This window comes from Entamoeba invadens (genome assembly GCF_000330505.1).
Source record: "Entamoeba invadens IP1 unplaced genomic scaffold scaff_1105074724328, whole genome shotgun sequence".
Lineage (NCBI taxonomy): Eukaryota > Evosea > Mastigamoebida > Endamoebidae > Entamoeba > Entamoeba invadens.
The window spans coordinates 266,133-277,140 of NW_004440100.1; the positions used below are offsets into that span (position 1 = coordinate 266,133).

At 33.7% G+C, this 11,008-nt stretch overlaps 7 protein-coding genes across 7 annotated transcripts; 5 read left to right on the forward strand and 2 right to left on the reverse strand.

The window, feature by feature from the left end:
* Positions 1–2: 2 nt before the first annotated feature.
* On the forward strand, positions 3–1,855 carry EIN_320420 (serine-threonine protein kinase; the record flags this gene model as incomplete). Its single annotated transcript, XM_004253766.1, has 2 exons — positions 3–17; positions 86–1,855. Coding segments are annotated over 2 exons (1,785 nt in total), but the record flags the coding sequence as incomplete, so codon positions are not given.
* A 45-nt stretch (positions 1,856–1,900) lies between these two features.
* EIN_320430 (hypothetical protein) lies at positions 1,901–3,920 on the reverse strand (the record flags this gene model as incomplete). The annotated part of the gene is made up of 2 exons (XM_004253767.1): positions 1,901–3,066; positions 3,110–3,920. The coding sequence occupies 2 exons, from the start codon at positions 3,918–3,920 to the stop codon at positions 1,901–1,903; spliced, it is 1,977 nt and encodes a 658-aa protein (XP_004253815.1).
* Positions 3,921–4,341: 421 nt separating this feature from the next.
* EIN_320440 (cell division protein kinase, putative) lies at positions 4,342–5,370 on the forward strand (the record flags this gene model as incomplete). Its single annotated transcript, XM_004253768.1, has 1 exon — positions 4,342–5,370. The coding sequence occupies one exon, from the start codon at positions 4,342–4,344 to the stop codon at positions 5,368–5,370; it is 1,029 nt and encodes a 342-aa protein (XP_004253816.1).
* An 898-nt stretch (positions 5,371–6,268) lies between these two features.
* Positions 6,269–7,118, forward strand: EIN_320450 (hypothetical protein; the record flags this gene model as incomplete). The annotated part of the gene is made up of 2 exons (XM_004253769.1): positions 6,269–6,568; positions 6,648–7,118. 2 exons carry the CDS (start codon positions 6,269–6,271, stop codon positions 7,116–7,118), a joined length of 771 nt encoding a protein of 256 aa, XP_004253817.1.
* A 1,099-nt stretch (positions 7,119–8,217) lies between these two features.
* EIN_320460 (hypothetical protein) lies at positions 8,218–8,677 on the forward strand (the record flags this gene model as incomplete). The annotated part of the gene is made up of 2 exons (XM_004253770.1): positions 8,218–8,259; positions 8,303–8,677. 2 exons carry the CDS (start codon positions 8,218–8,220, stop codon positions 8,675–8,677), a joined length of 417 nt encoding a protein of 138 aa, XP_004253818.1.
* A 74-nt stretch (positions 8,678–8,751) lies between these two features.
* Positions 8,752–9,318, forward strand: EIN_320470 (hypothetical protein; the record flags this gene model as incomplete). The annotated part of the gene is made up of 1 exon (XM_004253771.1): positions 8,752–9,318. One exon carries the CDS (start codon positions 8,752–8,754, stop codon positions 9,316–9,318), a length of 567 nt encoding a protein of 188 aa, XP_004253819.1.
* Positions 9,319–9,549: 231 nt separating this feature from the next.
* On the reverse strand, positions 9,550–9,990 carry EIN_320480 (calcium binding protein, putative; the record flags this gene model as incomplete). The annotated part of the gene is made up of 1 exon (XM_004253772.1): positions 9,550–9,990. One exon carries the CDS (start codon positions 9,988–9,990, stop codon positions 9,550–9,552), a length of 441 nt encoding a protein of 146 aa, XP_004253820.1.
* Between the last annotated feature and the right edge of the window lie 1,018 nt (positions 9,991–11,008).

Here is an 11,008-nt window from a genome sequence, read left to right on the forward strand (position 1 = left end):
CAAATGTGCTGATGGACGTGTGTTTATCTCGGGGAATTGTACATATCAAAACATCGACAAATGTGTTACAACAAATGAAGGGAAGTGCATTCAATGCGAGAACGGATATTACGTTTCTGATGGAAATTGTCTTCAATGTGGCGAGTGGTGTAGTCTCTGTAATTCATTGAACCAATGTCTTCAATGTCAACTCCAGTATTATTTATACAATGGGTCGTGTCTCTCAAAAAGTGATATTTTGAACTCCCATTGTACCTCAGTAGATCCAAGTGGGTGCACCACATGTATTCCGGGATATTACATCTCCAAAGGCAAATGTGTTTCATGCGAACAAATCACTTCAAATTGCATTTTGTGTTCTTCGGAGAAGAACACGTGTTTGAAATGCGCGGAAGATACCATCTTATCTGACAACACGTGTGTTCCATACTCGACAGTTGCCCACTGTGTGTCGTCAATTGACAATTTCTGCAACAAGTGTTCGAGTTGGTATAAACTGACCAATGATCGAATGGGATGTGAACGTCGTGTGTTAGGTTGGGCCGTTGGTGTGTGTATAGTGTGTGGAGTCTTATTCATCTGTATAGTTCTTCTGATCTTATTTGTGCTTTACAGGTACTATGAGAAGCGTCAAATAATAATCCAATATAAGAGAGAGAATGGCGTGTTCTCATTGAAGCATTGTGATATCTTATTGACGCCATATCCAACGCTTCCTACGATATTAAGTAGTACAACACTCATCGAGTTTCCTGAAGGGATGGAATTATTCAAAGAATATACAAAAGGATTTTACATTGGGAATAAAGGGAAGGAATTGGTCGAGTTATATTTTGAGACAGAAGAGAACGACGTGCGCTTCCAAATTAATTTCGAGCCGAAGAATGTCGTTTTAGAGGCCGGGAAGTGTGTCTTCATCAAATTGAACTTCCAGCCGAAGTGCTCGTTCTCCACACAAATTCTCTTCAAGACGGTTGTGTATGAGAATAACGTTGTCAATGCTAAACTCGACTTTAAGATATCAACAAACACTGAAGAGACTATTTTCATCGACCCAAAATTAATCGAAATTCAATCAGTAATGTCAGGAAGATATGACGTCACTTCATGCAAAGCGTTGTACGCAAATACGCCAGTCGTTGTGAAAGATTTGGGCGGTTTTGTTCTTGAAGGACAAGACCAAAAAGAACTCGACGACCCGATCACGGTGTTGGACAATTTCCCTAATTCGCCGTTCCTCACCAAATTGATTGGAAAGGTGTTGGTTGGCAATCGAAAGTGGGTTGTCACCGAGTTTGCGCCGCTCGGGACGATGCAAGACTTCATTAACAAGAAGTCGGAAATGTCGCAGAATTTGCGATTGAGAGTGAACCTTGATATTGCAAAGGGACTTGCTCTCTTGCACTCAAAAGGATTTTTGCACTTGAACATTAAGCCAGGAAATGTCATGGTGATGTCCACTGATTTGAATGAAATGGTTGTTGCCAAATTGACTGATATTGGGTATCACAGAAATTACAAGCAGTTCTACAATCAAAAGGTTGTCATCACTAAGAACCCAACATACGTCGCACCTGAAATCATCTGCGGACAAAACTACTCGACAAAGTCAGACGTTTTTGCGTTCGGACTGACTATGTTCGCAATCTCGACGTTACAGAACCCATACAACTCCTCTGAGTTCGAGTACCCATGGAAAATCGCGATGTTTGTCTGTAATGGGTCGCGATTGAATCAACCCAACGAGATGCCAAAACAGTTGTTCGACACTATATGCAACTGTTGGGAACATTGCGCAGCTGATAGGGTGTGTATAGATGAGGTCGTGCTTGACTTGAAGAAGTTACAGGGGTAAACAATTTATTTGTTGTTATTGATTTAAAAAAATACAACAACAACTTTATTCACATTGCATTTTCCGGGTCTTCTTGTTGATAATGTACTGTTGAATCTCATTAAGCAACTCAGAACCCTTATTTTCAACGCGCGTCTCTTTGTCTTGAGCGAGAAACTTTGGTGGGGGAACCATCGTTGTCAGTTGCAAAATGCGGCCTTCTCGTTCTTTCTGTGTGTTCTTCTCAAACTCTTTCAACTTCTTTTTGTCCTTCTCAAGCATGAGAACTGTGTCGCTGATATCCTCCGGGAAAAAGTGTTTGAATTCCAACACGATGAAACACACTATCTCCTCCAATACCTGTGCTTTTTCTTGAACACTCTCTTCGACGTCAAAGACAACTTCGGAAAACTGTTTTGCAATGACAAATTCGTTTGTTTTGTTCGTTTGTGAAAAAGCGTTTACCTTCGAAAATAACTTGAATGTGTATTTTAACAATGTTAGGTTCTGGGGAAGGCACGTGTTTAACAGGTTGCGTATTGTCTTATTGAACATCTGGAAAGAGATGGGTTTTGGGATTGAAGACCACTGCTCGATGAGTGAATGCGTCAAGGTTTTGTTGATCAACCTTCCTGGTATCTGGCACAAGAACATTTTTAACGCACCAGCAAGCAAATGAGGAGAGAGTTGGTTCATATCGATGACTTGAAGCATTCTCAAAATTTGGCTTGCAACAACCACATCATCGCTGCTCAATGGCGCAAAGATATTTGGTGAGTCATAACAGTAGTCGTATAAGTATGTGAGTAAAATCTCAATGTGTATCGGGACTGAGTCTGTGGTTCTGTTTTCTGAAACCAATATGTCCATAAGCTCCTTTCCCAAGTAAGTGTTTTGCGCGTCTTTATGCCTTTCAACTTCGCTCACAACCTTCTCTTGTCGAGCTTTTTGGATAATACCCGATGTGTTGTCGTTCCCCAAGTGGATGTTTCCAATTGAAAACAGTTGTCTGAATGACTGTATCAAGGAGTTCATGTATAATGGGTACGTAAAGTGCAACATTTGTTCGATCTCTTCCAACTTATTTTCATCAGCGCTGAGAAGTGAGTTTTGTATCTCTTGTTCTATTCGAGAACACTCATCGAAGTACTGTTGAAACTGAGACGAAACCGCTTTGAACTCACTTTCCAAAAATTCAAAGGGGTCGCACAATTTGTCAACATCCTCTTTTCCTTGATTTCAACATTCTTTGAGAACAAATAAAAAGTAACAAACGAATCATCCCAACCAAATTCAAGATCCCAACTGTTCTCATATAATCTCCATGTTGTCCCACTTGTTCTGCAAATGAGTCAAACAACGTTTTGTAGTTGTACGTGTTTATCTTTTGGCAATTCCAGAACTCGAGTTCTTTGGACATGTTAATTGTTTTTTCGGTGTTCTGAAGTGGTCGTCGGTCAGCAAGTTCTGTTGGAGCAGCAATTTTATCTGCGTAAGTATTGATCATTGCAACAATGTCACTTCCGTTTTCGCTCACGTAGTTTTTATCTGTGACCACCTCGTTCAGTACCTGCAAAATTCGTTTATCGCACTCGTCCAGTTGCACGAATTGGTGTCGTTTTGTATGAGTGGGGTCGTCTTCCTTCATAATGACATCAATTACCTTCTTCCCAAATTCACAAAACCCGAGAGAAGTGAATGGCTCAATCGATTCGAAGATGTTCAATTTTTCTGTTTTGAATGAAGGTTTTCTCTTGGCGCTTTTTCCGTTGACCAACGTCGCGAAGGAATGACTTATCAAATTGAGAATGGTTGCTTCCTTCGATCTTTTATCCAACAGAGAAAAAGTTGTTTGGTCCACCGATTCCATGATGTCATACCCTCCCAACATCGTTTTTTCGATTTTGATGTGGGGAAGAGTTTTGTGTGAGACTTTGCTTGGTTTCTTGACGAGAATTGGATTGCCAAAAGCAACATGGAGTCCTATGATCGATGCGCTCGAGACCCTCTCGCGGTTAATGCTTCCCCGCTTGACCTCACACAACTCGTTACGGGTACGCACTTTCATTCCTTTTTTTTTCTCCATTAAATGTTTAATTATTCCGTTCACACAATCTCACCACTCTCAAAAAAAATTTTAAAACATTATTGTTATTAAAAACAAAACTTTGATAAAAGAGTTTGTTATAATTTTATCATTTTTATGCTATTGTACTTTTAGTATTTAATATAGTTCGTTTTAATTTATAATTTTGTTACAACCGAGTAAAAATGAGTGAAAATAGTAATAGTAATAATAATAATTCAAAGAACTAAAATAAACAAAAAAAATAAAAAATCTCTTTTTAATTTTTGCTTAACTGTTTTTTGAATACTATTTTACCAATTTTTTATTTGTTTTTTTGAGCAAATCAATTTTAATATATTTACTAGAAAACAAACCAATGTGATGTGATGAAAAAACAAAAATGAAAATATAACACAAAATAAAAAAAATGCCGAAAAAAATGTACTCTCTCACTTTTGGGATTGAAAAAGTTGGAAAGACAGAAGCGAAGAACCCTCAAATTTGTAGGAATTCTTTGGGAGAGAAACTGCAAAAACAAAAGGAGATGTTTACCAAGACTCGTTCAATCCCCCAAAGGTATGGTCTTGAGTGCGACAACCGGTACAGAGTCCTCGAGGTGTTAGGGGAGGGCACATACGGGATAGTCAAAAAGGTGCAGGATGTTCAGCAGCAAGGCAACAAAGGGATATACGCCCTCAAGGTCATCAAACCAGATAACAGCGACGGGATCAGTAGCACGTCGATCCGAGAAGTGTGCGCACTTAAATTACTGAGACACCCTAACATCGTACAACTCATTTCCGTGTATAACAGAGTCGATAAGCTCTCCATGGTTTTCGAGTATTGCGAGACCGACCTTGCGAAGTATCTTCGGTCGAAGGTCTTCATCACAGTTCCAGAGCAAATCAGAATAATGAAGCAGCTCTTGATGGCTCTGGAATATTTGCACGCACGAAGATTTCTCCACAGGGATTTAAAACCCCAAAATATTCTTTTAACGCGTGACGGTGTTGTGAAGTTGGCGGATTTTGGGTTGGTGCGTGCAGTTACTTTACCAGTGAGGGAATACACATTGGAGATAATCACATTGTGGTATCGACCACTCGAGATTTTACTTGGAAAAGAGGTGTACACTTCCGCGGTTGATATTTGGAGTTTGGGTGCCATCTACGCGGAGATTGGGTTTGGACACCCTGTTTTTAGAGGCGAGTCGGAGTACGACCAGGCGATAAAAATTTTGGAGGTGATGGGAATGCCAGACCCAGACGAGTGGCCCGAGTTCAACACATTAAAAAGCTCATTGAAACCCCTCCCACCACGGTTCAAAAAAGTCGATTTTGAAACTACTTTTCAGTTTGTTGGGTCGGCCGGGGTGAAGTTACTACGACAAATGCTTAGACTCAATCCCGACGAAAGAATATCTGCGAAGGACGCGCTTGAAGACCCAATGTTCATGTCATTTCCTTAAAGCTTATTCATTGTTCATTTGTGTTGTTTCGGAAATTCGTGAATTGATTTGTTTTGTGGATTATTTTTTCTTTTTTTTAATTTTTGTGTTATTATTTTTTTTAAACTGATTTTTTGAATTTTTTTCTTCAACCCAATTTTAAGAAATTCCTCTTTTTTTTGTTTTTAAAATAGATCATTATTTAGTTAATAATATAATAAATGATTAATAAATAATATTTATTTTTATAAAAAAATAATAATAATTATTATTAGTTATTTTTTTAATAAGAAAAAAATACACCAAAAAAAATATTTAAAAAATAAAAAATTTCAAACAAAAATGAATCAAGTCATAAATATTATGAAATCAATAATAAATAAAAGAGTCAATATGGACAATTACACATAGAAAAAGTAGTTTAAATGTCGAGTTTTCAAATATAAATTACAAGGTTTATATAATTAAGTCGTTCTGTTATAAGTATTCAGTTTTTAGTGTTTTTATTTACAACTTTTTTTTTGATGACTTTCCATTTTTTAAAAGGTTTTTTATAAAAACTATCATGTCATTTTAAAAAATATGTAAAAGCCTTCTAAACGTGGTTGATATTATTTTGTAATTACCTATATTTTAGTAATATTATTATAAGTTATAATATTAAGAATGAACAATTGATACAAAGTCACAATACTATTTTTATTATTTTATCCACAATCTTAACTCTTATCTCTTCACAATAATACAAACTATTTAAACAATCAATTGACAATCTCAAAAACAAAGAGAAGTGAGACGTCATGCAACAGATTAATGTCTTGGGTATAATGGGCCCTCTATTCGTTTGTCATTTCGTTTAAATATTCAAAAAAACTATAATAACAATAAGATAGTATCAATCATTTATATAATTGTATCGATGTATGGATTAACTATTCATTGGGTGATTCATAAAGAGTTATTAGTTTATAGATTAAGTGCATGTTTCGTCACGTCAATCTTTGGCGTGATTGGAATCATTTTTCACTTCTTTGCGATTGTCATGATTTTTTATAACCAAAAAAGATATCACAAAACGAGAACTATCTTCTTATCACTCCTCGTTCTGGAATTCATCACTCTCACTCCTTTCATTACAATCACGTGGGTGAAGGGTTCTCAAGAGGAATTAAATATAAATGACTTTGATGAAGAACATATTCATGCGTTAGAGACACAAGTTTGTGATTTTACAAAAATATTTATTATAATAATTTTTAATTATGATTAATAAATTTATAATATATGATGACATATAGTTTTCGTGTTGTTACGTAAACGATCATAATATTATGAGTGCTTGTGATTGTTTATACCAAAATCGATTAACTTTTACTTCTGTTGATGAGATGGTAAATGATGGAACGTGTGCAATATGTGGAAAACAAATAAAGAATAACAGCAATTTGTTTTTTAAAGTTACTGAAATATTAAATTCTTTATTAGTTGTTTCAGATGTCATTTTGATCGTTTGGTATTGTTACTTTGCACTGAGAAGGAAAATACGAAAAAACAAGGAAGTTAATGAGATTGAAAAAAGACTTAAAGAAATCAAAATAGGATCTCCACAACAAACAGCAGAAGAAATGAAAAAAATGGAAGAAGAAATTCACTCTACAAAAAAATTTATCAAAAAACCAATTCAGATTGAAATGACAGAACAAAACAAAATGAATACCAACGATTCAAATAGTCAGAAAAATGGAATAAAAACAACTGAAACAAAATAATCTGGAGATTTAATTTGTAGAATGACAATATGGCTTTTTCCAAAAATAATTTGTTACCAAGTTATTGATTGTATAGTTTTTGTTGATTTGTGTTTTAGTTACAGATGGTAGAAAATTTGGGTGTCAAGAATAAATTGGGTGTCAGATTGATTTTAAGTTATTTAATGGTTTTTTATTTTTTTTTGTGTGAGGGGAAAAAATAAAAAAAAAAAACGAAACCCATTTTTTTACATTAACTAATCCCTAATTTATTTGACACCCAATTTATTCCTGACACCTTATTTTTCTACTATCTGTATATTTATTTGTTCAAAACAACAACAGAAGTTTTTATATTTTTATATTTGTTTTTGGTCATATTATTATTTTGGTAAAAAGAATAAATATATTTATTTGTATTTATAATTTATTTTATTATATATACTAATTACCATATAAAATATTGTGTTTTTGTAAAAAAAATGTCTAATTGTTAAAAAAACTTTTTTGAAAAAAAGCCAAAAAATTAAGTTAAATTTTATAGTAATTCTATTATATAAACATTTTATGAAAAAGCAACAGAATTTTTGGCGGCTAAATTTTTATTTTTGGGCTCTATAACTTTTTTGAAAAATGGCATTTTTTCCCATTGTTCCGCCAAAATAATCAAATTATCAATAATATTTAACACAATAATTAAATATGCCTGTTGTGTTAAAATGGAACAAAACTTGAAAAAGTGTTATTTTTTCAAGAAAAACGAAGGGAAGATTTTCTATAGAATTGATGAAATTGTGTTTTTTTGTTATTCATTTTGTTTTTTAAAAATGTTAAGATCTTTCAATTTCAATCTTAACTTATCACTTTACATTGATGGAACGCGACAATAACAAACAACACTATTGCACAAATCAAAATTGATAAAACAACAAAGTGGTTTTATTCAAATCACACCCGAACATCAAAACATGTGTTGAAACAATTTAGTGTAGTTATTTCTCGACACAAACCGCTTTTATTTTAAAAAATAAAATTACTTGCAATTTCCACATAATTTGGTTCGTAGCGTTCCATCTTGTCTGAAGGAAAAAAGAACTTAAAAAAACTAAAAAAATGCAAAATGAATGAAATCATCGTTTTAGGGATGATGTCAGTTCTATTCGTTTGTTCGTATTTACTATTTATTTAGTTTTATTCACAGCCAGACCATTGCTTGCATTTATATAATTGTATCGATGTATGGATTAACTATTCATTGGGTGATTCATAAAGAGTTATTAGTTTATAGATTAAGTGCATGTTTCGTCACGTCAATCTTTGGCGTGATTGGAATCATTTTTCACTTCTTTGCGATTGTCATGATTTTTTATAACCAAAAAAGATATCACAAAACGAGAACTATCTTCTTATCACTCCTCGTTCTGGAATTCATCACTCTCACTCCTTTCATTACAATCACGTGGGTGAAGGGTTCTCACGAAAATTTCAATTTCTCAGATTTTCAAAATGACAGAAAGAGATCCCTTGAAGTCCAGGTTTGTTTTCTAACAATTTTATTATTTAAAGAATCATTTTTTTAAGTACTACTAATTATTACAATTAAAGTAAATAAATATATAATAAATAGTACAGTTGTTGTTATGTTGAAAATGAAATGATGCCGGAACGGTGTGATTGTTTATATGAGAACCGACTTTCATTTTCTTCCGTCGACGCGATGTTATTGGATGGGACATGTACGATATGTGGTACACAAATTGCCGACAACGCTCGTGTTTTATTTACTGTGAATGAAGTTTTGAATATAGTATTTGTTCTAAGCGACGTGCTATTGATCCTCATTTATCTTGTTAAGTCCATTCATCACAAAGTAATAAAGTTTTACACGGTGCGCGAGATGACTTTGCGTATTAATAATTTATCTAAAGACAAAGATAAAGGGGATTTGGGTGACAGTCCCGTCATTTCGGGCAGACCTTCGCAAGTTCCGTTGATTGGGGAACAACCCGAGTCTTTGGATGACCCGACACCCCGTAACAGTCATGGCGTTCTTTTAAAAGAAAATCATGGGAGATATTCTTTAACATTTGATAAAACTGAAAATGTCGAGCCAGAAAAATCTCTTGACGAATACAAAGAAAAGCAACAGCATAACTTGGCAATCTCAAGTGTCGTTAAAACTCAACGACCTGTTGTGCCCATCACTATTAAAAAAAACTAATCTATTGTTATAAATTACTTTCTCTTGAAAACGTTGTTTGTATTAATAACGAAAAAAAAATATTAAAAATTAAATATTAAAAAACTATTATAATTAAACTATTAACAAACTACAAATAAAATATCAATAAAAAAAATAATAAACTATTAAAAAATAACTATAATAAACTATTAAATAAAACTATAATAAAACTATAATAAAACTATAAAATGTAGTGCAAATGAATGAGTTTTATTTCTTGTCTATGAAAATAGCTAAGAACTCTGAAAGTTGAAGAACACCATCACTGTTTTTATCGAATTCCAAAAGAAGTTTGTTTGCTTCTTTTCTTGAAGAAGCGAAACCAGTAGAATTTAAGAACCTTCGAAGTTCGTCGATTTCTAAGACGCCATCTTTATTGGAATCGGCAAGAGCAAAAAAGGCGGTGTACATATCAACCTGAGACCCACTCCCCATTGTCTCAAAGACATCAAATAATTTCGAGAACTCCTCTTTGTTGATAGAACCATTGGAGTCTGTGTCTGCTAAAGAAAAAAAGAGGCGAAGAGGTTTGATATCTTCTGCATGGATGTACGGTTCTATTCCTTTGTAAAATTCTTCAAATGTAATAAGCTGATTCTTGTCGGTATCTAACTGGTCAAAGACTATATCGTTTTCTGATGTCGTTTCCATGATATGCTTTTTTGGTTCTTACAATTCGTAAATGGCTTTAACTCTTTTTACTATAAATATACTAGTTACAAAGTTTCCATACTGTTCTATTTATATAAGTCTGTAATTTTGAGGTTTTATTATTGTGTCGTTTTTTGTATAATATATTTTATTATCATTAATAAAAATTGTTTTTATTTTAAATATTGAGTTCATTTGGCTTTTTTTAACAACAGTTTTTAATATTGTTTTGATAATAAAAATTATTATTATTGTATTATTATTGTATCTGTTAACCAATGAAATTATTAGTTTAATACAATAAGTTACAGCCATTGAATAGTTAAGAGATTCTATACACACCAATAACATTTTTAATACCATTTTAGTTACTTTTAAAAATGTTTTTCGTCTGTAAAACATTTTCAACCGTGAGTCTTATTTAGAGGGTTACTATGTATTCTGAAGATCATTTTGTCTTCGATTCTCGGTATAATGTCACAACAAACTATTACAACTAGTATTTTTTAAATTAATTTATTAATAAATTAATTACTAAGAAAAAGAAAAAAACAGGTTTCCACGTCATTCAAACTATTTTCTTTTTAATAAATGACCGACGCAAAAAACAAGTAATTTTCCCAGAAATTGTTCCAGTCAACCAAAATTCCCAAAGCACACTTCCAATTTTCCTCAACGAAAAAAACGACTGAGAAAAGAGTTCCCCAAAAAACCAAAAAAATGGCGTGAATAAAAGAAATACCGAACTGAGGGTTTTAGTTAATACATCATGGCCGAGATGGTTGAAGTGAAGGCGATGTCGCCGAAGCAATTCAAGGCCAAGGCGAAGCCGATTTTTGCTGCGAATTATGAACAATATTACCCCGTGAAGACGATGACTTCATATGGCTTTGAACGACATGAATGCCCAAAGTGCCATGAACACTATTGGAGTACAAAGAACTCCCACGTCCACACTTGTGGAGATTCCAATTGTGAAGTTCTTACAAGTTCATTGGGACGGGTGTTGGCATAGAGC